General features: G+C 34.1%; 2 protein-coding genes across 2 annotated transcripts; one reads left to right on the plus strand and one right to left on the minus strand.

Moving 5' to 3' along the window:
- Window positions 1–13,458: 13,458 nt before the first annotated feature.
- Window positions 13,459–14,094, plus strand: EAF02_011934 (uncharacterized protein; the record flags this gene model as incomplete). Its single annotated transcript, XM_038907982.1, has 3 exons — window positions 13,459–13,801; window positions 13,861–14,036; window positions 14,083–14,094. 3 exons carry the CDS (start codon window positions 13,459–13,461, stop codon window positions 14,092–14,094), a joined length of 531 nt encoding a protein of 176 aa, XP_038752327.1.
- A 273-nt stretch (window positions 14,095–14,367) lies between these two features.
- Window positions 14,368–14,946, minus strand: EAF02_011935 (uncharacterized protein; the record flags this gene model as incomplete). The annotated part of the gene is made up of 1 exon (XM_038907983.1): window positions 14,368–14,946. The coding sequence occupies one exon, from the start codon at window positions 14,944–14,946 to the stop codon at window positions 14,368–14,370; it is 579 nt and encodes a 192-aa protein (XP_038752328.1).
- Window positions 14,947–23,000: the final 8,054 nt, after the last annotated feature.

The raw sequence follows: 23,000 nt of genomic DNA on the forward strand, positions 1-23,000 counted from the left end.
ATTGGACAGGGATGAAAGGTTTTTTTTTGGCGGTTTGGTAGTTGTATTATCTTCAAAGGCTATGGCTTGCTTGAAAAAGAAGGAGATGGACTTCCAAGTAACATGGAATGAAATGAAAGGTACGAGTATAAAACATTGAAACCTCTGAGCTTGATTGATTGATTTCATTTATGTCCATCTTCAGTCTAAGACTATATAGGATAACTAGACCTCTAGAGACTCTAGCGAATAACTTTTTATTCTACAAAAATAAATATATACAATTTAGGGAAGTAAAAATAAATGCTGAAAAACAATGCCCGCTTATTATATATATTATATATAATAAGAAAATTATGAAAATTAAGAAATTATAAAGAAATCAAAGCCCTCTCTTATTTCTTTAATTACTTCTTTTTTATTTTCTTTTTCTTTCTCCTCTTCTATTACTATTTTTTTCTTTATCTTATCTTATATAAAAACTCTAGCTGTGAAGGACTGTCATAAAAGGATTCAATTCTACCTTAGAATCTAAAACTAAAGAAGGAAGAAAAGAATAAGAAGAGAACTGTAAGGGCTCCGGACTATATACACCAATGAGTCACGTGCTAGGCTAAGGTCCTAGAAGCTAAGTGACTGAGAAAGGAACCTGAAAGGGACTGAATCGTCACATTACCCCCCCGTCTGAAAAAAGCTCGCCCTCGAGCGCTTATCCATCTCCTTATCTCCAACAACATCATCATACTCATCATCACCATCTTCGTAGTGTTTCAGCCATTGAGGTAGTGCCTTAGGCGGGCCGGGAAGGTCTTGATTGGCCAGGTGATACTCTTTGAGTTTGTGAGGAGAGTATTTGAAGTTATCAGCAGCGTACCAGGTAAGGTCAATATCGTAATTACGCCATTGTACTCGGTAGTAAATACTATTACGAGTGCTCTTCGAAGCTATGATTTGTTCGATTTCCCATTCTTCTTCACCAGTAATGTTGATTGGAGGGTCAGGATCGTTCACTTGACCAGGAAGAGGGTCATTCGCAGCTTTTCGTAGCTTTTCAGCTGGGAATGTATCGAAAATTTTCATTGTATCTGGTAGCGCTAGCTTGAAGGAATGCCCTACCTTTTCGACAATAAGGAACTTGCCGTTTATTGGAAAATCTAGCTTTCTTGAAGGGCGCTCGGTTCGGTAGTATCGCATATCAAGCCACACAAAATCGCCTACTTTGAAATCGACAGGTCGTCGATGCGCGTTAGTCTTGAGCTGGGCTCTTTCTTGAGCGTCTGTAAGGTGTTTTGTGGCGAGTTTCCACGCGTCGTGGTGTCGTTGAGCTACAATGCGGGCTTCGTCTACACTGAGCTTGTCCTTGGTTTCGGTGTTATGGAACTTCCAATCCCAAGAGGTTCGTGGGGGATAGCCGTGTACGACTTCAAATGGAGAAATACCACCAAGAGAATCGTGAGGTAAGATGAGCTGTGCGTAATCCATCATCGGTAAGAGCTCTGACCAATTATCTTGATAATAGGAAACGAAGGGTCGGAGTCTCTTTTGAAGGTACTGATTATAGATCTCAGTTTGTCCATCAGTTTGAGGGTGATCCGTAGTTGAATAGCTAGTATTAGTACCTAGAATCTTTTGAAATTCTTTCCAAAAACTTGATATGAATTGGGATCCACGATCGGATATTATGGAAAGAGGAGGACCGAAATAGCGATAAATATGATAAATATATAATTTGGCTGCTGTAATTGACTCGATCGTCTTTTTGCAAGGGATGGAGATAGCTTGTTTGCTAAATCGATCGATAATAACAAATACATTGTCATATCCATATTTGTCTTTGTTGAAGCTACAATAGTCCATAGTAATATGTTCCCAGGGTCGGCTTGGTATTGGCAATGGGTGTAGCAAGCCAGGGGTTTTGTCTCGGGGGACATTTATTCTGCGACAAGTATTGCAATTTCGACAGTATTGAGCTATTGTTTGAGAGATTCCTCGCCAGTAATAGCGATCGGTTAATAACTTCAGGGTTTTTCGGATGCCTGGATGTGCGGTAGAGATATTATCGTGGGCTTCTCGGATTAAGAGGGTGCGAAGGTTATCTGTATCAGGAACCACTAGTTTGTCTTTATATAATAGCAGTCCATCTTCGAGGCTAAAGTGATTATCGTCTTTCTGCGCTTGTTTCCGCAAGGCTTCCAAAGAAGGAGTATAGCGATTAGCGAGTAGAATACGATCGATAATCCGTAGAGCTGGGAAAATCGGAGCTAGGTCTAGGGTTCGGATAAGAGCTTCTTCGGCAGGATCTGGTCGAAGCTCGCGAGCCAGGATAAGAGGATCGATTTGATCGTCTTTCAGGAGTTGCTGGCGGCGTTGCAACTTTTTCTTTTGATTTTGGTCATCGAGTTCGTCGGTGCGGCGGGTAAGAGCGTCGGCTAATGGATTGTCTTTTCCTGGACGATAGCATATTACAAAATTGTAGTCGGCCAGGAGTTCGGCCCATCGTGCTTGCCGGGAGTTTAAGGCTTTCGTAGTCATAAAATAGACTAGTGCTTTGTGGTCGGTATAGACACGAATCTGGTGTGGTGTACTAGTGAGTTCAGCACGCCAATATCCAAAGGACTTCACAATAGAGAGCATCTCTTTATCGTGGACTTCGTAATTAAGTTCAGCAGGAGCCATAGTTTTCGAATAGAATCCTACGGGTAGCCAGTCTTCGCCATGCTTTTGCGAGAGAACACTCGCCACTACTCCATCTGAGGCATCTGTTTCCAGCATACATTCAAGGTCTTGTCGATAGTGCTGTAGAACAGGAGAGGAGGTAAGAGAGTCCTTAAGAGCATCAAAAGCGCGTATACAGTCGTCATCGAATCGGAAGGGGACGTTATTTTTGGTCAGATTGATCAAAGGTTTGGCTAATATACCAAAGTTGCGTATGAATCGGCGGTAGAAATTACAAAATCCTAAAAAGGACTGGATTCCTTTAACTGTAGTCGGATACGCCCAATTGCGTATAACAGCAACTTTCTCAGGATCTACTTCAACTCCTTCTGTGGAGATTATAAAGCCAAGGTATTTAGTACGAGTGATACTAAATTCGCTCTTCTTTAGATCGGCTTGAAGACCAGCGTCTCTTAAGCGTTGTAAGACCTTTTTCACATGGATCTGATGTTCCAAAGGATCTGAAGAGTAAATCAAGATATCGTCCAAATAGGCTGTACAGAAGTCATCGAGGTAATCGAAGAGAACGTCATTCATATAACGTTGATAGGTAGCAGGACCATTGGTTAGGCCAAAAGGAAGAACACGGCACTTGTAGGCTCCATAGCGCGTACGGAAAGTCGTATATTCTTCGGATTGAGGGTCCATTCTAATTCGATGGAATGCTTGACGGATATCGAGTTTGGTGAAAATCTTAGCGTCAGTAAGGCGGCCAAGGATTTCGTCAATCAAAGGGAGAGGGTATCGATCCTTTCGGGTAAGAGCGTTCAGTACGCGAAAATCGATACAGAGTCGAAGACTTCCATCTGCTTTTCTCACAAAGAGGATAGGGGCTGCAAACGGAGCTTGACTAGGTTCAATAAAGCCTTTATGAAGGTTATCAGTGATATACTTCTTGACTGTTTCGAGCTCTTCAAGAGACATCTTATAAAGAGGGCTGTATTTGAGAGCTTTTTCACCATCACCTTCAAGGGTAATCTTATGGTCGTATAATCGATGTGGTGGTAGTATATCCGATTCGGCTTTCGAGAACACGTCGGCATAGTCTTCATATTCTGGTGGAATGGAAGGTTCTGCGTCCAGCGCAGATAATGAGGCTAGTAACGAGTGTGCAGCTGTACGGCGTTGCAATAGGCTAGAACGAAGGTCTTGCAATGCAGTATCAACTAATTTGGTTGATCTTTCCTCTTCAGAGCGTTGATCGATTAATTCGCTAATTTCGTGGAAAGAGCTAATGAATAATTCATCGTTTTGTCGGCGTATACAGGTCAAATGGAATGCAGGGCCTGTAATGAGAGCAATTCGATTAGGCGCTTTGGAGCTATCTGAGGAATGCGGGGTAGAAAAGCGCCTTTTACGAGGTGTAGGTATAGGTGAATTATCCTTTAAGACTTCGTATGATAGATCCTTCAGAATTTCGTTCATTCGCTTGATGCTTCTGGTTATTGATTTCTTGAAAGTGTTGCCAGTAGTAGTCAGAATCGAGGATATCTCCTTTGAGGTCTTTTCGAAGTTCTCTTTTAAAGGTTTCAAGACTTTGGAGCTTTCTTGAGGAGGAACTTCTAATGCTTGGATATCAGGGGATATATTGGATTCTGTTGAATTGTCCGAAAGGGTGATTTCATAATCAGAATTAACTTGTGAAATTAGGTTCGAAGAATAATGTATATTATTAAGAATAGGGGATTTTCGTCTTCTCCAATATTGATCTAACTTTCGATCTCTTCGCTCAGCGTCTAATTGCATCGCTGAATCTAGAGGCTTAGGTTTGAGGTCTTCCCAAGAGAGAATACGATTGGAAGCGAAAGAAAGAGTTGGAGGATAAGAACGGGGCCAAAGCAGTTTCTGCTTCTTGCAATCAAGAAGGAGGGAATGCTCAGCTAGCCATTGTCGTCCTAGAATAACACCATTGTTCTGAAGAGTAGTAATCAGAAAAGGAGTGTATGATTGAATACGTTTATCAATCGTAAGTGTAAAACGAGTGTAATGAGTAATTTGTTTACCTGCAGTGCCATTATACCCTTTGACAGGTATTGGAGCGGGTAGTTTAGCAACAAAGATAGTGAATACCGAGGAGATTTGTCGTAGAAGGGCTTCGTCAATAAATGCATAGCCATTAGCTCCGGAGTCAATAAGGGCTTGAACTTGAAAAGCAGTTCCTTGCTTCGAAATCGTGCAAGGAATAGTCATATGAGGACCTCCCATTAGCTTTCGTAGATCAAGGTATCTCATATCTCTCAGATGCTCTAGAAGGGAGACTTTTCCTAGAGTTCGTCTTTTGGGGGCTTTGTATTTATTACTTCTTCTTCCTGGGCGAAATCCACTAACTGTTGGGTATCGGAAGGGTCACCGGTAGGTTCGCCAAAAAGTTCATCAGCGCCGATAATCTCTTGAATTCGGGAATCGGATTGAGCTGGAATCGAATTTCTCGCTGGACCATTAGATTTCCAAGATTGGGAATTATGATAAGGATTATTCGAGATGGAAACTGTATTGGATCGGTGATTCGATGGTAAGCGGGGTGGAACGGTATTCGCGGAATGTTGTGGGATCTCTTGACTAGTCTTAGGCGTAGAGCGTGACTGTTGTGAAGCAGTCGTACGGTTGCTAGCAGGGTTCGATCGGGTGGCCGACGCGGTTGCATATTCCCTAGCTTTAATAGATCGGTAATTCACATCATGAATTTGAAGGAGAGCTGCATAATCATTAACACTTCGAAAACTAGCGAACTCCGTAACGCAAGTATATGCTAATCTGGTATTAATTCGGTTTCGAAGGCCATTGAGAAGAGTAGAGCTATCTTGAATTCCGGCAGTATTAGCTAATTGTCGAAATTTTTGATAGAATTCCCAAAATGGCTGATTTGCGCCTTGTCTCAATGTTTCATATTGATCTAATGCCACTCGTTGCTCGGCCGGATCAGTAGTAACTTGTACAGCGGCTTCAATTAATCCTTGTGCGTCATATTCGGGAGATGGATCAAGGAGCAGGGGCTGCAAGTGATCACGAGCTATGCCTTCGGTATTAGCGACAATGTAAATCCTGCGTTGCCTTTCGCTAGTAAAAGCATATGCATATTGTTCCAGGTTACATTCAATCAGATATTTCCATAGTTTGGGCTTCAAGGCTTTGCCATCCGAAAGCTTTTCCGTAAGGTGGGGGATCTTCTCTATTCTATAGGGAGTGGAGAAAGTTGTGCCTTGCTTATCAAATGTGGGTTGTCGAGGAGAGATCGAATCAGGAACAAGATGAGTATCCTTTTGTGCGAAGGGTGTATAGTGGCTTCCGTAGGATCCACAGGTTCAATTGTATCAAGGACTGACTGATATGGGGCTTCCCGGGGAGCAGGGGATCGATTCCGAGGGTTATTCTTAGAAGGGTGAGAGGTACGAATATCGTTGATTTCCAATCTCAATTCAGCAATAGTAGCATTTTGCTGAGTGATAAGATTGAGAAGATTATTAGCCCAGGCAGGAGGCTCTTCTTTATCTGGTTCTTTGCCTTTTTGTGGCATGATCGTTCCAGGAGTGGGGGAATCCGAATCTTCTTCGTTATCGTCGAGGGCAGCAAACTGATTTGAGGTTGAAATGGAAGGGCCAGCTTCCGCTTGAGGAGGAGGAGTACGCGGTAGTCCTTTGCTTTGAAAGACTGTGATCGTACTGGATTCTTCGGAATCGTGAGGAGAAGCTTGGGTACGCTTCTTTGCGACTCTTTTCGATCTTCTTGAAGAATTGGTATGAGGATTAGGGGATTGTTGTTGGTTAACCATCCTTCAGAGACGTTTCCTTGTCTTCTGGTATAGGTTCTTCTAGTCCACGCAATGTCGATGCTTGGGTGGCCTAGGAAAAGGTGAGATATTATTTGGTATGCCGTCACCGGCAGAGGCTTGTATAGGTGAGTTTTAGATAATGTGAAGGACTGTCATAAAAGGATTCAATTCTACCTTAGAATCTAAAACTAAAGAAGGAAGAAAAGAATAAGAAGAGAACTGTAAGGGCTCCGGACTATATACACCAATGAGTCACGTGCTAGGCTAAGGTCCTAGAAGCTAAGTGACTGAGAAAGGAACCTGAAAGGGACTGAATCGTCACACTAGCTAGGTGTTATATTCTTGTAGCGATTTTGGTGATATTAATAAATTTAATGGCTAATTCAATATTTACTTTTATATAGAATAAGAATTATATAATAATCTTAGATAATAGTATATTCTTGAATATTTCTTTTCTCTCTGCTTTGTATATAAAACAACTAATAAAAAGATGTTGTGAAACCTTAATATTATTATATATACATTTATTATCAAAAGTTTGAATTGATATAAATAAGATTTGATATATCTATAACCTAATTTGAATTGAAAATATATATTAGTAATGTTTTGTTTAATTTCACTTGATAGCTTGATTTTCGATCCTATTTTTTATAAAAATAACTTTGAATAGATTAAAAGGGATTAATTTAATTTGAGTTTATATTAATTAAAAATAAAAAGCCATTAATCTGAATTGTATTCTTTGATTATTATACCTAAAAATCCAAAACTTGTTTTATTGAGATAGAATATATTGTAGTTATTTCCTTTGCTAATTTATCTACTAGCTCATTTTCTTCTACTAAAGTATATTCTGGAACCTAATTTAAAATACTTCAGTTTTTTTTGCTTTGATAATTTCCGCTACTTTGATTACTTGAATTTGATAGGTTTGTTCAGGGTGGTCTGATAATGTTTTTAAGTAATATAAACTAGTTTGGTTGTTTGAATATATCTTGAATTTGTTATTAATATAGATAATTGTACTAATATATTCAATAGCTCTAGTAACCCTATAAAGCTCTCTATTATATATTAATTAATTACTACTAATATTCAATTGTTATTAATATGAAATTCGATTATTTAATTATATTATAATTATATCTATATTTATACCTATTCCTTTTTCAATAGAAAAGATATCAATATAAATATAGATAATATCCTTATCTTTATAATTGAAAATAATATTATAAAGAATAATAGTATCTTTTTTTAATAAATTATTAATATTAATTCTAAAGGGAATTTCCTTTTTTTATAGGGGGAAGTTGAAGTGAATAATCTTTTTAAATGAAATAGGATTGAGATTCTGATTTATTAATCCTCTAATTCTATCAAGTTGATTTGATTTATATTATTTTTTTTTGAAAAATAGGAATTATTTTCAAATTAGTTTGATATTGAACTGATATTTCTTTTTCAATATTGATTAGATAGTTTGGTGAGAATTTAACTAAATGAAATGTATATTGCCTAACATTTGAATCTAATTGAATTTTGGAGACTTTAGGCTTGCTTCTACTTCTATTAAAAGGATTGGGGTTGTTTTGAAGATTCCTAATATCTTTTGAAAACTAGATTTTAAAGTAATTGTATTATATTCTTGAAATGAGTTTGATCTTTTTATTAAATCATTAATTCATAATCAGTTATACTGGTTATATATACTATATATAATTGTTTAAAAACTTTAGGATTAAGGTCTTTTTCAATATTAACTAATCGAATTATTTGATAAAAAATACCTTTCGCTTGTATAATTCGAATATTAATATATTGATTGAATTTGAGGTTCGGATTAAACTATATTCCTAGCTATTTAATGAAAAATTGAAATATAATTATTTCTGAATTGGATAGTATAATTAGATATTTTTTTATCAATTTGGATAATAAAAAGTATATTAGCTTTGTTTTTGTTAAATCGAATTGGATTGTATTTCTAGAACTAAATTTATAAATTTGTTTTATAACTTTCTTTAAAGTTTTGATATTCTTTTTCATATAAATAAATATATAATTAAAGTAATATTATTTATATAAAAAGAAACTTGATTAAATTAGATAAAAAAAGCTCCTTGATATATATAAAAAAAAGAATTAGAAAAATCGGACTACCTTATAGTATTTTGATTGAAATTAACTTGAAAAATTCAATTTGATTATTAAAAGATAATTTCAATTATCTTTATTAAAGAAATAAGACTATCCAGACTATCAGATTTATAAATAGTTTTAGCTTTTTTACAAATATCTAATAATCGATTTCTCAAAATATAATCGAATATTCCCTTTATATCCATAAATAATATTGAGATCTTTTTACTAACTTATTTATTTCTTTCAATTTTTATAATTAATAAAAATACAGTATCGATTACTAATTTCTTTTAACATCCTCCCATTTGATTCTTGTAAGGAAATAAGTTATTTCCATTAAATATCCTAATTATTAAATTAAAATCCTTTTACTTATTTTACCCAGACAATTTAAGAGTACAATTATTTTATATACTTTTAGAAAAGAATAATCTGGTTTGAAAACTTTTTTAGAATAACTCCTATAGCTTGTTTCCAATATTTTAAATGATATTCTAAATTAATAAGTTTATTAAAGAGAGTAAAAAAGGTTTATAGGATTGCTTTATAAGCCTTTATAATAATCTCTTAAGTGATTTATTGGGCCAAAGATTTTTCCTTGGATTTTGACTAAACAGATATTACTTAATTCGATTTGAATAAGATTAAGCTATTCCCATTATTTGGATTATTATATTCTTTCTATTATGGTTTTAGGATAATAAAAAGAAATGGAAATAGAATTGATCTAAAAGTAGAGCATTTTTCTTTAAAAAAGCTTTTTATTATAATATCCAATATCCTTTAATCTTGAAAGTTTTTAATATAAACCATTACTTTGAAAATTGTTTTTATATCCTCCTTTTCTAAAAACTTATTTCAATAATCCTTTTTATTATTTTAATAACTTAAAATACTTGTTTCTAGTAATTCGATATCCTTCTTTAAAGTTATAATTCTCCAGATCTGATTCAATTCTTTGTTTGCTTTTTTTAGCTCTTTTCGGAAATTTTTTAATTCAGGTGTTCATTATAGTTTGGTCTTTTTAATTAAAACAATTTTAGATATATATCTTTTTATTACTTTTTAAATAATTCTAATAAATTCGCTTGCTGCTTGATTTAGAGTTAGATAATAATTGTTTTTGTTTTTTAAAAGGTTTAAGGAATCCTTTTTAATTAAAAGAATTAATTTTAAATTTGATAGAATAAAGAAATATAAGGATTTCGATTTAAATATTAATTCGAACTTTTCTTAATTTGCTAGTTTAATATTGTATCTAGCTATCAATTTAGTATTAGAAATACTTAAATCTTCTTTTTTTTTTAATTCGAATAATATTTCTATATAATTAGATCCTATATCTGAAAGCGTTTGCCAATTGTGAATTTGAGAAGAGATTCCTTTTAATACTAGCATTAGATTAAGAATATTTGGATTAAAAAGATTAGTTTGATAGAAAATATTGATTCCGGGCTTATTTAAAAGAATAAGATTCTGATCTTCAAACTATTCAGCTAATTAATCAACATTTCCGTTTTTTTTTCGAAAAAGGATTCTATTATAAGTGATGGGTATTGAAATCACCTAAAAAAATGATTTCTTATATAATAAATATATTATATAAGTACTTTTCGATTATAAAACCTTTTTCTTTAACTTGATTAGTTTTATTGTATATATTGATAATTTAAAAGGTTTTATTTCTATTTTAATAATTGAAAATCTGTATATCAGAATTTATTGGAGAATCGAAAACTAGATTGATTATAGCTTAAAGAGTTTTTGATATGTATAATAATATACATAACCAATAATTAAAATTGAGTCTTGGTAATGTTTGTATGAAATTGGAGTGTATAATAGATTTTGAATTTGAATAATCGATTCCGTTTTTAATAATTTAAGGTTCTTGAATTATAATAAGGTTAATATTAAGTTCTATTGTAAGCTATAAAATGTTCTCTGTAGCTTATGAATTCTAATTGAGATTTATTTGAAGAATTCGAATATTAGTATAACTTATTAATAAGTAATATTCGATTTTTATTGAATAACCTGATAGATTTTGTATATTTTCGAATTTGCTGCATGATTCTTTTAATAATTCGAGCATTTTATTTCTAAGTATTAATAGAACTTTCCTTTGATATTATATATCATATATAAGTATATTGATATAATATACTTGCCTTCATATAATCTACAAAAAGGGTTTCTTTTATAATAGGTATCCTGATGTTCAAATCCTTGACATTTCTGATATTGTGTAGTTGGTCTTGATTTGTAGAATTGTTCTATTTTTATATTATTTTTAGCAATATATAATCACTTTCAAATAGCTAATTCTACTTCTGATTTTGTAGTAAAAGTAATAATAATAGTATCTTTTATTAATAAACTCTTTTGGAGATAGGTATAAATTAAAAGGGGATTTCTATAGGCTTGAAGTCTGGATTGAAGATTTTGATTTTGTTGAGTATAAGATTTATTCCTTTTATGCCTAAGAATTCTTTAATTAGGATTTTGTGAATAATAACTTTATACCATTTTTAATCCTTTTGGATTTTTTTGAATTTGATAATATTATTCCAAATCGCTTTTTTTTCTAATAAGAATTATAATGTAAAGGGATTATTTGTGTGATAATAATATTATTATTGAAGAATATAGTTGTTGCTGTAATAATTGGCCTTTTGATTTCGATCTTTTGAAAAACTTTATTTATTTTGTTTTGGATAATTAAAGGGGAAAAGGAGGTAGGATTTGGAAAATCTGGTTTGATTAAAATAATTCGTTTTTGGATGAGGTTAGATTCTTTTCTATATTAATAGATGTAATGTTTTTCCTTTTAGAGACTAAATTCCATTCTCCTTTTTTTGAAATATCAGTGTATATTGGTTTCAATATAATAATAGTAGTAATAGTGGGTGGAAGAGGTTTAGCTAATGTTTTTGCTTATGATTCGATTTTGTGTATAGCAGTTTCTAAATAAATAATTTAAGAGATGATGATATTCGAAGTTGTAATAAGCTTCTTCTTTTCAATATATTCTCTAAAGATCTCTAGGAGATCTAAGAGTTTGAATTGTTCTTCGTGTAATTGGGAGAAAGAGGAAGCTAGCATTATAAGGTCTCTAGCTTTCAAAATAGCTTCCTTGGGTATATTTGGATTATTTTAGATTCTAGATTATTTATTTTGATTGCTAAGGGGTACTTGTAGAGCTCTATTTCTTATTCTGATTGAATATATAGATAGTATTGGTTGTATCTTGAGTAATAAAGGGATTATTAAATAGATTGAATTCTTCAAATCTTTTTTCAGAACTAGTTGGCTGGTTGGTTGATAGGATAGGGCTAGAAATTTCGAATTGAGGGTTTTCAGAAGGCAGGGGAGGGTTTGAAGATATTGGGGTATTTAGGATAACAGTAGGATAAGTATTTGGTATAATAAAGGCTTTAGAAGGAGTTTTTATTATAGTTGTATCTTTAAGTATTGATAAATTATTAAGAGAACTTATATTGAGGATTTAGTTCTTATTCTGATAATTTGGAATGAGAAAATTTTACGTGAATTTTTGTATATGTTTTGTGTTCAAAGCACTGACAACAGTAGTACAATAATACTAATCAGATCATTAGGGGCAATTGCAATCAATTTGGTTTAATAACTATGATCTAAATCGATTATGAACGGTTGTATTTCGAAGAAAAAGTTTCCTTCGAAATTTGTTGTGTTAACCTCTGAGCTTGGTTGAAGGAAAGTTAATCAGTCTTATTGATAAGGAATAATCGAATTAAAGACAAACAAGCAAAACTCTACTTTCACAAGCAGAATGCTGTCAATCAAGTCCAACATTCGTTCCACGCAAGTAATGTTGTATCGTTAAGGATACTTGCATAACGGCCAACCAATGGAGACGGAGAAGCAAGTCACCGGGATCATATTTGGCCCTTTCTTTCATTCCATGAATTTCACAACATGACATTTACAACTCACATCCTTTTTTGTTTTTTGATTATGATTTTGAAGCCAATGGCAGGCCACATTATTTAACGTTACATTAATTCGTTTCGATTGCCTCATTTATTGGTTGATACCAGTTGACATTCACACCAATTTGTCCGCTATGGTCGCCCCTTATAGGAAGTAATGCATTGTATTAACAGCAATTGAATCTTTTTTAGATTGGTAGGGGCAAGAAGTTGTTCATTTTTCCATAACAAAATAGCAGAAACAGTGGTCTCCTATATATGAGACTCTATGACTGGTAAACTGTCGCAAATTTCCATTAAGAAGCAATCAGCTTTCCATAATAATCTATGTTTTTAATTATTCAACGTGGTAGAAGATTGATAGGTCCACAAGGGGGCGACTCAATCGACTTGAACCTAGTAATCAGATAAATTACCTAACGACGCAGGCTTGCATAACTGCACTAGACCCGTAAATAAACACCAAATTCTCGACCATTGGGAGTAGGAATATGTCCATACCATCTTTGTTATGTCCAGTAGCAATTAATTACTCATGAATCAGCTGTACATATCCTTTATCACTCTTTTTATCGATTACCACGCCAAATGTGTCAACCGATTTAAAACCCCTAGTATCATAATGCAACGCAGTATAAACATCCACAATTTCGACAACTGCTTGCTACTTTGAGATTCTGTTGATGATTGATCTATTGGATCTTTATCTTCGGCTAAATGCGGAGCCAACGTTAATGTTAACTTGAACTTCAATATCATTGTAAACTTGCTCTTGCAATGTCATGTTTTTTCTGATCATTGTAGCATTGATTATAATCGCAATCCACCTTCCAATTGTCAGTTGTCGCTAACTATTTATTTTATCTTACAATGGTCTTTTACGAGATTGAGGGGAAGTTTGCTTTCAATCCAGCCTTGCTCGCGCGGTTCCGAAAAAACCAAGGACAGCCACCATTTCGCCGCCTAACCCATGAGCGCACCGAGAGCTTTGAAGATGAGTATTTTGATTCTGGCAACCTACTATCAAAAAGTGGCGTGTGGATACGAAAACGCGACAAGTCTTGGGAGGCCAAAATCCGTCGCAACGGTGATTTTTTGCGATCCTCCTATTACGAAACCAACGAAACCGACGAGATCAAGAGACTAGTTCATACCTACCTACATGTGGGACATGATTTGAGTCCCAACAATAACTTTGGCTTGCCAACATTGTGTCGGTACCGTACGAATAGAGATATCTATCGCGCAGACAATAATTTTCTATCATGCTAGATCAAACAGCTTTTGGCAATAGGGTTGGTGAAGTGGAACTTCAGGCACACCAAACCGCAGTGGCGCTGTTCGATATTGATATGTTCATGCAAGAGTACTCATGGTTTTTTGCAAGCGGTCGTACTCCGAAGGGCAAAACAACAGCTTATTTTGAGTTTTACGGGTTAACCTCCGAGGTATGCATTGGATGCTTTGAATGCTGAATGATACTGACAATATTAGAACGCTTCCTAGTCTATCCTCTCAACCATAGTACAAATTTACAGATCTTCTTACCTCATCTTGATAAGGATACATCAGGAGTCACAATTGTCACAAAGATTTCAGAGGACGCAAGCTGACAAGCAAGATATACGAAACTTTTCTAGGCTCACAAAGTAGAATATTCACATACAAAAATCAAGCTATAGGCTATATCCAAAAACATTTCATAATATTTTTATGTTATTGCATTGAATTCAGAATCTTTTAGCCAGTATCGTTGTACCATTCTGCACTCTCAATCCATCAAGGTAGATATGTTGTATTGAATAGCCGGTTCCCAGTATCGGTGGTGCCTTTGCCCGTGAATTTATTCTCTGAGAGACGCAGAGCCACGATACTGAAATTCCCAGATCTAGCAAGTGCCTTGGCTGCACTGGATCCATGAATGACCTGCGATTGAACCACGCCAGCTACTACAACGATACGGATCGTTGCGTGCAGCTTCCGGATATGCTCTACAAACTCAACGATTGTCTTGCCGCTATTCACAACCGAGTCCACGAGAACAACATTGAGCTGGCCCTCCACATGAGTAGCCTTAATATCTTCAGGGTCTTCAGCATGAAGAAACGTAGCGAGTGGCAAAGCTTCACTGACACCAAAAGCCATGGGTTCGCCACCGCGCATCAATGCCACAATCAAGGTTTGATGTTCATGCAATACACGAAATCCACTGGTTGTGTGGCCCTGCACATGAGGAACTAGGTACTCTTCAATACCCAGTACGTTTCCCAAGAACTCTGTAGCAAGATAGTATCCAACACGATAGTGAGCCTCTCGTAGAATGTGGCCAGAGATGTTTGCATTGCGCATCGGGGTCATGAGTAACTTTGCTGCGATACGGTCTGTGGCTTGAAGGTCACTGAGTTCGGTGTAGACATTTGACTTGCGGCAACGGAGGATAGATTCAATGAAGCTTTGACTGGTTTAAATGTACTAGAGGCATTCTGGTAGTATCCAAGCGTGGTGATGCCGTGCTTGGTAGTACAGCTTGTCGTGCCCTCAGGTTTTTATGCTCAATTGCATTCATCAACATTGTCTAAAAACACTGAGCGTCAGTTTTGCTGACATACTATACAAGGCAAAAAAGAAGTAAGTCGCTTTAAAAGGAAAGAATAGAAATAAGATGCGCTCATATCCATGGTTCTACTTCTACTCTGCTCTTCTCCACTATAACTATAGCCTCGTCTGCACGACTCAACATCTCCAAATCCAAGGGACTATCTCCAAATGCCCAAACATGGGTGTCGTATGTTTGCGAAGACGATCAACAAGAGCTGCTTTGACTGAAGCAGTGACGACCAGATAATCTTCAAGTCTGCCTGCAGCAACGACTTTGACGGCTGATAAGTTTTCCCTTGCCAACACCTGTTCGCAAACGCGACGAATTCCACAGCTGACGATAACAACACCTACATGCTCTTGCTCTGATACCAGCTGTAAAATAGACACAAAATCCGAATACATGACCATTTCAGATGCCACTTTATCACAGGACAACGTCGAAATTGTCTTTGGGAGCGCCTCGTACAAGAGAGACGCTTGATGGAACGCTGTATAGCTGTAACCCAAAGGACCACCAAATAATGTCTTCAGTGGATCCGAGCCATCTATAGCCCACTTGAGATCGTTTGCTTTCCGACCTTCTCCCAGAACATCGCTCCAGTATCCATAGACGTTAAAGTTTTATCTCCATCAATGACCAATATCGTTTCTAATTTCTCTCGATTTGGTCCAAAGATTTCATCCAATCTGTCTTCGGCATGCTTCAAGTTGTGAATCTCAGTGTAAAGTCTAAAGTTGCACAATTGATATGCACAATCGGCTACCAAATTCGATGTAGAAACCAATACCGAAAACGCGATACCCGATTCTCGACAGAGAGCCTTCAGCATATTTTGTTCAATATCCTGCCATCTCTGCAAATGCTCGGCTGATGTTGGTGTGCGAGATCGTGTCGTATCTTTTGACGACGTTCTGCGATTGTTCCTGCAGGTACAGATATGTAGATAATGTGGGTATATACTTCAAGATCGTTTGCAGTCCATACTTGATCGCCGGATTTGTTTCCTTCGGGCCAAAACATGAAGTGACCGGCTACAACGGAGACTTGATCTAGGGGCGTAGATCTTTGAATTGAATGGATTGCGGTCTGACGCCGATGCGACTTTTCTTCCGGACTCAATTGGTGGAAAGCTTCGAGTCCCCCCTCAATATTTTGAGCAATTACTTCGGATCCTTCAACAAACTTAAAACATTCTCGGGTAATTTTGGATAGCGTCGAAGATGAGATAGTAGATAACTCTTGCCTGAGCCAGGAAGACCGTAAATTCGCTCAAAAGCAGATACTTAGTTTCTTTTAACTTTGTAAGTAGGTTTTTACTTTCCGTACTTTAAGATAAAGTTCAAGTGATTTGGAGTGGTTTTCTGCTTGATCTTAATCACCGTAGACACAACACACCTTTAAGGAGATTTAAGTTATGCACATGTGTTCCATAATGCACTTCAGCCTGTTATCGTGTGCAGTGTAACGTTAACTTGACATAGCTCAAATAGTGCATAGATCTTGCTTTGCAATAATTATGCTATTATGTCAAGATAGAACCTACCATGTGATAATTTACAATTCATCACTACTGAACAAACTGACCTTAATGCACGATCAACAAGTAGTCGCCGAAGTATGTCACCCTTGCGGACTTATTCACCTAGCAATATGTTGTGTCCTCAACTTGAATTTGGATTTGCATTCAAACCTGCTTTACAACCATGTATACCCAACACCATCAATATAGAAAGACCGATCGAAGCGGGAAGTCAAACCGGCGGCGGGCTTAGTTACTCGTCGTCTACTTCGCTCTATCCCTACATGCGCGGAGATTAAGGTTGCAAACATGCCCTTTGTTAGAAGAGAGATTGATCAAGTCACCGCCATGTGTGGACCACCATTTTATAATAAAGAAGGTTGAAAAGGCCATTTTCAACAATACTTAACATCGCCAGCATTGAACACTAATATTTCAAATATTTCTACGGTAAAATATTGTGAAAGCATTAATTTTGGTGAGGGTTGGAAGTGATCTGTTCCGGATAGATAGGATTTACTCGCTAATAAACCATGTCATACCAATTCGATAAATGTAGTTGGTAAAAGCTTGTAAGATAGTGATCTGATTGGAGATCCGATTCGTTCTACAAGTGTGGGGTATTCTTAAGCCAACGCGCGCGGGACGGATCATTGATTTCCTGGGTCGGTCAGCCAAAGCCCGGGCTACTATGCTAAATACAGAACTAACGACGGATGGTTGTTGATAGTCCCCAAAGAAGCTTAGGAGCATCCCTGGTATTTCAAGAATTACTGATATGGTATAAGTAGTGATAAATTATTAATTCTTGGACTATAGCTTGCTTTAGATCACATTGATAATACTGGGATTTAAAGAAAACAAATTTGAAGATGAAGAAAAGAAGAAGAGATATAAAGGCAATACTATATTAGCTCAACTTAAAGATAATCTTGTTTTATTAGTTATATAATATCAATTACTTCCTGCAGATAAACTACTATACAGAATTTTGATACTTCCTCGAAGTTTTTCGGTTGTTGTACTCCATTGTTGTAATATAGAAGAAGTATCTTAAATAACTGCATTTCATTATCAAGATTTAAATCAGTTTTTATATAAATCTCGGATCAGATAATTCAAATTTTAGCTGTGAAGATGGCAACTAATCATTATGACTCTATAAAACGTCTATACTATAGATACTATCTTATTTGAATCAATATACAATCTTTGAAAACTCCTATAATCTAGATTATTACTATCAATACTAGTATTGATATATTTGCTATTTGGTTATTGTTAATCAATTTGAAAAGGATTTCGGCTTACAGAAATATTATTAGAAAAGAATAGATTTGAAGAAGAATCGATCTAGAAAAGAAGTGTATATATGAGTAGAGAATTATCAAGAAAGATCTATAGGGGAGAGTCGAGGTAGTAAAAGAATGATATTAAGATTAATATTAATATATGTGACGATCCTGTTATATTAGTGGATCGGCTAGGTCCTCACATAATCCACAATCCTGTATATTACCACTTCTTTTCGAAGAGCTCTTCTAGCTCTTCACCTTAGTATTCTAAATGATACAATCATTATATTATACTAAGGTCATATAAATTTTTTAAGCTTTTGATCGCTCCTGCAAAACTTCCTATTACTAACCCACTCACCAAATGCCTACTGCCTTCCACGCCCGCTCCCCCGATACGACTATTCGTACAACCTCCAATCAAAACCTCTCCCTAACTCCACTCCCGCGAACCTCACCCACCGACAAGCTGATACCTCACTATCACATCATTTAGAATCTCTTTGCTCTATCGACAATAAATCCGAAAATCCTAAACCTAGCATACAAACTGCAAGAACTGATCGATTCGAAACATCAATACACTCGCACAATCGATGCCACAACGAAACAGCTTATTTAATTGATCTACCAAGTCAATCCGCATTCCATTAACACTTCCACCACTCCATCGGCACCACTGATAAGAAATACATTTCAAGCAGATCTTCTCTCTTTCGCTCATTTTGTCTTTTAACAACTCTCGAAACCTTCTCCTATTAATTTTGAAGTCTTTCTCGCAAAAACAATGAAACCACAAAACACATACTTCCGTAAAGCGATCGATGACGTTACAAATCATATTATAAGCAATATTGGAACTAGTATTGGAACTATAAACCAGATATTAGCGGTAGTAGAGAATATAGATCATAATATAATTGGATTGGAGAATTGTATTTAGAATACTATTAGTACACTCAAGGGTAAGCTTTTCAAAAGGGGGGGGTAGTGTAACGATCCTGTCATATTAGTGGATCGGCTAGGTCCTCACGTGATCCACAATCCTGTATATTACCACTTCCTTCCGAAGAGCTCTTCTAGCTCTTCACCTTAGTATTCTAAATGATGCAATCGTCACAATATATATACAAGAACAAATTAGTTTAGTTAGAATAGCTGCTAGTATGCATATCACTTACACCTTATAGCCCTATTTAGAAACCTTTAAACATTACAGTTATAATCTATAGTATACTAAGACAAATACAGGGAATACTACATCCCTTAATAATTAACATCAAAAGTAGAATAACCTTGGATTACTTATTCATACTAATATAATATTGTAATCCAATATATTCACTCTCAATCTCAACTATATATTATCTACAACTTCAATTTTTCAAAGCCTCATTAATTTTTGCAATAATGGCAGGACTTAGATTATATTTCACAATTGGAAAGTATTGTGAATTATAAGTTTGCAAATCATCTTTAATATACAAAATATTAATAATATTTAGTGCAAAAAATAATAAAAAAGGGAATAATAAAGAACGGCAATAATATAAAGGTAATTGTAAGCTTGTTAAAGTAGGCGAAAACCTGATTCAGTTAGTTTTAAAAATGAAAAAGGCCCTTGAAAAAGAGGATGGACAAGGTATGTATTACAAGTATTTGTTTGTAATTTTATTCTAACAATAAGTATTCTAACAATAAGGAGATGAAATTGAAGCTTTGAAATTCGATATGATCAAACGAAATCACGCAGAGAAAGCTAAAGAATTTGGAATTGATAAAATAATGAAACTCAATTTTTGTCAACAAGGAATAGTGTCGGGATATCGATCATGTGATCTAAGAGGGCACTGTATTGCACTAGCGTATGTACTAGCGTATGCACTAGCGCTAGCACTTCTACTATATTAAATACTAGCTTCCCATAGTTAATAATGATCAAGACGAATAATACAATCAATCATATTGATAAGACTGAAGTACTTTACACTTTAATCAACACCAAATTGATACTAACACTAATTAGTGATATCACAAATTAGGGCCTTGGATTCTATTAGAAAGCACTAGGTGTTTAGAAGTAGTATTCAGGATTGGTAGAAATTCTGAAGAAACCACAAAGAAAGATATCATTGTACTGGGTATGGTGCGCTTTCTCTCCTTGTTGTGCTAAAGAATATGCTCTGGATAATTGTATCAGGAAAACATATTCAAAAGAATCGATTGGTCAAGTGTGACGAATCGATTTTGTGTCCATTACGTATTTATCTTTATACTGCACGTTGTACAAGGTAAACCCTTTATCTAAATATCTTTTATATATCCTTTTATATCTTTCATATCTATAATATACCTACAACCTTTGAAATACCTACAATCTATCTACAATCTTCGAAATACCTATAACCTTCGAAATACTTCTATACACACCCTATCATATCGGACAGCAACAACATTCTGATCACTTCTAAGATCATTAGCAAGGAATTATATACAAAAAAGGAAGAGGAGTATTGCAAAAAGTGATTAAGCCTATTGAAGGAACAATAGGTTAATAGTGGAATTGTTGATTTTAACTCTAAGGAGTTCACCAAATACGTCAAATTCAAGTACAAGCAATACGATTATAAGGATATCAACGATAACAAGCTAGCCGAGGTCTTTTATAATAACTTCAGTATATTTACAAGTAGGTAATTCGCGAAGATCCATTAGTTGGATATACAAAAACTACGAATAGTATTACATACCCAAGGAATATAAATACCGAAATTAGATGTTGAAGCATTTATAGCTTTATACGACCAATTATATAGATCTACTACAGATATATAAATAAAAGATCAAATTCAGAAAGTTCTGAAAAATTGTAATCTTAAAGAATCTAAATTTAGATTTGAAACAATCAATAGATTTATTGATAACAACTTCGAATATAATAAAGATAATCGAAAAGATGATAAAAAGGATAACAAAGGAGGAGATTCTAATGATAATAACAATAATAATAGTAATAGGAAGGATAATAGAGGTCGATACAATAGAGATAAGAAATCATTGATATATTCTAATATACAATTTCTTATTAGTTTATTGAAATTCTATATCAATAAAGAGAAATATAATAAGGATAACAATAATTTCGATTTCAAATTCTCAATATTCTACAAAATCTTACAACATACAAAAATACCTATAGATATACAATACAAACATTTCCAATCATACTAAAAGATAGTGTACTTGAGTTTTTTTATACTAACTACAAAGTACTATTACTTATATTCAGAGAGCTTTATACTTATATATAGAATAAACTTTAAGGGAGAAAAGTATTAACACATATACTATCTAAATAGAATAATATTATTTTCAAATCGATTAAAATAGAGTATAAAAATAAGCCACTTAGTAAATATCTTATCATTATAATCAAGCAGTTATGTATACTATAGTATTGATTTGATCCTGCTATGCGACAGATATCATATTTATACAATAAGCTTATATTGGTATATAAAAACGTTAAGGTATATAACCTAACTTGTTTCGATCCCAAAAAGAAGATATTTGATTTAATTAATTAATTACAATAATCTATTAATATATAGAAGAGATTATATAAGAAAAAAGATATAATGCTATTTATTAATAAAAGATTTCATAATAATAATGATCAAAATAATTCAGATAGTTCTAAGATTTCAGAAACAATAATTCAAAAGTAATAGCTTTAAGAATAATATTAATAGATTTCGATAATAATCTAATTCTTCGAATCAACAAAATTGTTATTGGATATACAAAAAAAAGGGATATCGATCAATAAAGCATTCCCAGAAGAAATAGAATAAAAATCAATATGAATATTAGGAAAAGATTAAGGATAGTAATAATAATACATTTAATAAGCGCTACGACCAATAATTAATCAAATACAAGGGAGAAGCTACTAATGCAGAATCTGATTTAGAAACCGAAATGGAATAGTTCTTTACAGATCTTGATATTGATAATACTGAAAAAAAAGCATTTTTCATTAGTTCAGAATCTATAAATAATTAAGAGATATTTAATTAGTTATTAATCAATATGATATTGTATATATTAATTAAAGATTCTATTGAAGTTACTCTATTAACAGAAAGTGCGATAAATATCTTTTATATAAGTTATATAAACAAGGAGTTCTTCGATATATGTATCGATACAGTTTGTACAAATAAATCTATAATTGGGATTGGACAATATTATATATAACAATAGGTATATTTAGTAATATATAATCTATAAAACAATAGGAGTGGCGAATATATACTTTGGAAAGGGAATTGCAATATCAATAGATTCATTTTGTGTCGATGTATTATTTAAATACATTGTTTTTCATATTGTAAATACCAATATTCTATTTTTATTGGGATTTGAGGATATAAACTGGCTTAAAGTATTCTATAACAATATTACTAACAAATTCATCAATCCAATCAATTAATATTCTATTATTAGAAAACGCGGGCATGCATTTTTGATATAGAAGATGAATATAGATTAGCTTATTCAAGAGTTTATTCACTAGAATAATTGCTATTTAATAAACTATTGAGCTACAGTGTTTATATCAACAATTTGGTTATCCATTTGTACAACATTTTTATAGTATATTATAATACGCAGGCTATAATGAGAGTAATAATATTATAAAATATTTCACTAAATACTACAAGTATTATCAAATGTATAATAAGTTATTTGAATGTTTCGGTTTATTTTATTAGAGGATACTGAATTTAATTATATTATATATATCGATATCATATACATTACAAACAATCAGTTCTGCTATTATCAATAAGGCAATACGCTATCAAGCAGCTTGGTTTCTTGAAAATGTTTTAGCTAAGTATATATTTGATATTTTTCGAGAGTATTAGATTGATATATATATAGAATTATTAGATTATATTATTTATAATACAGAAAAGAACTTTATAAA

Source organism: Botrytis sinoallii (genome assembly GCF_014898435.1).
Source record: "Botrytis sinoallii strain Bc 23 chromosome Unknown BSIN_037, whole genome shotgun sequence".
In the NCBI taxonomy this organism is placed as follows: Eukaryota; Fungi; Ascomycota; class Leotiomycetes; order Helotiales; family Sclerotiniaceae; genus Botrytis; species Botrytis sinoallii.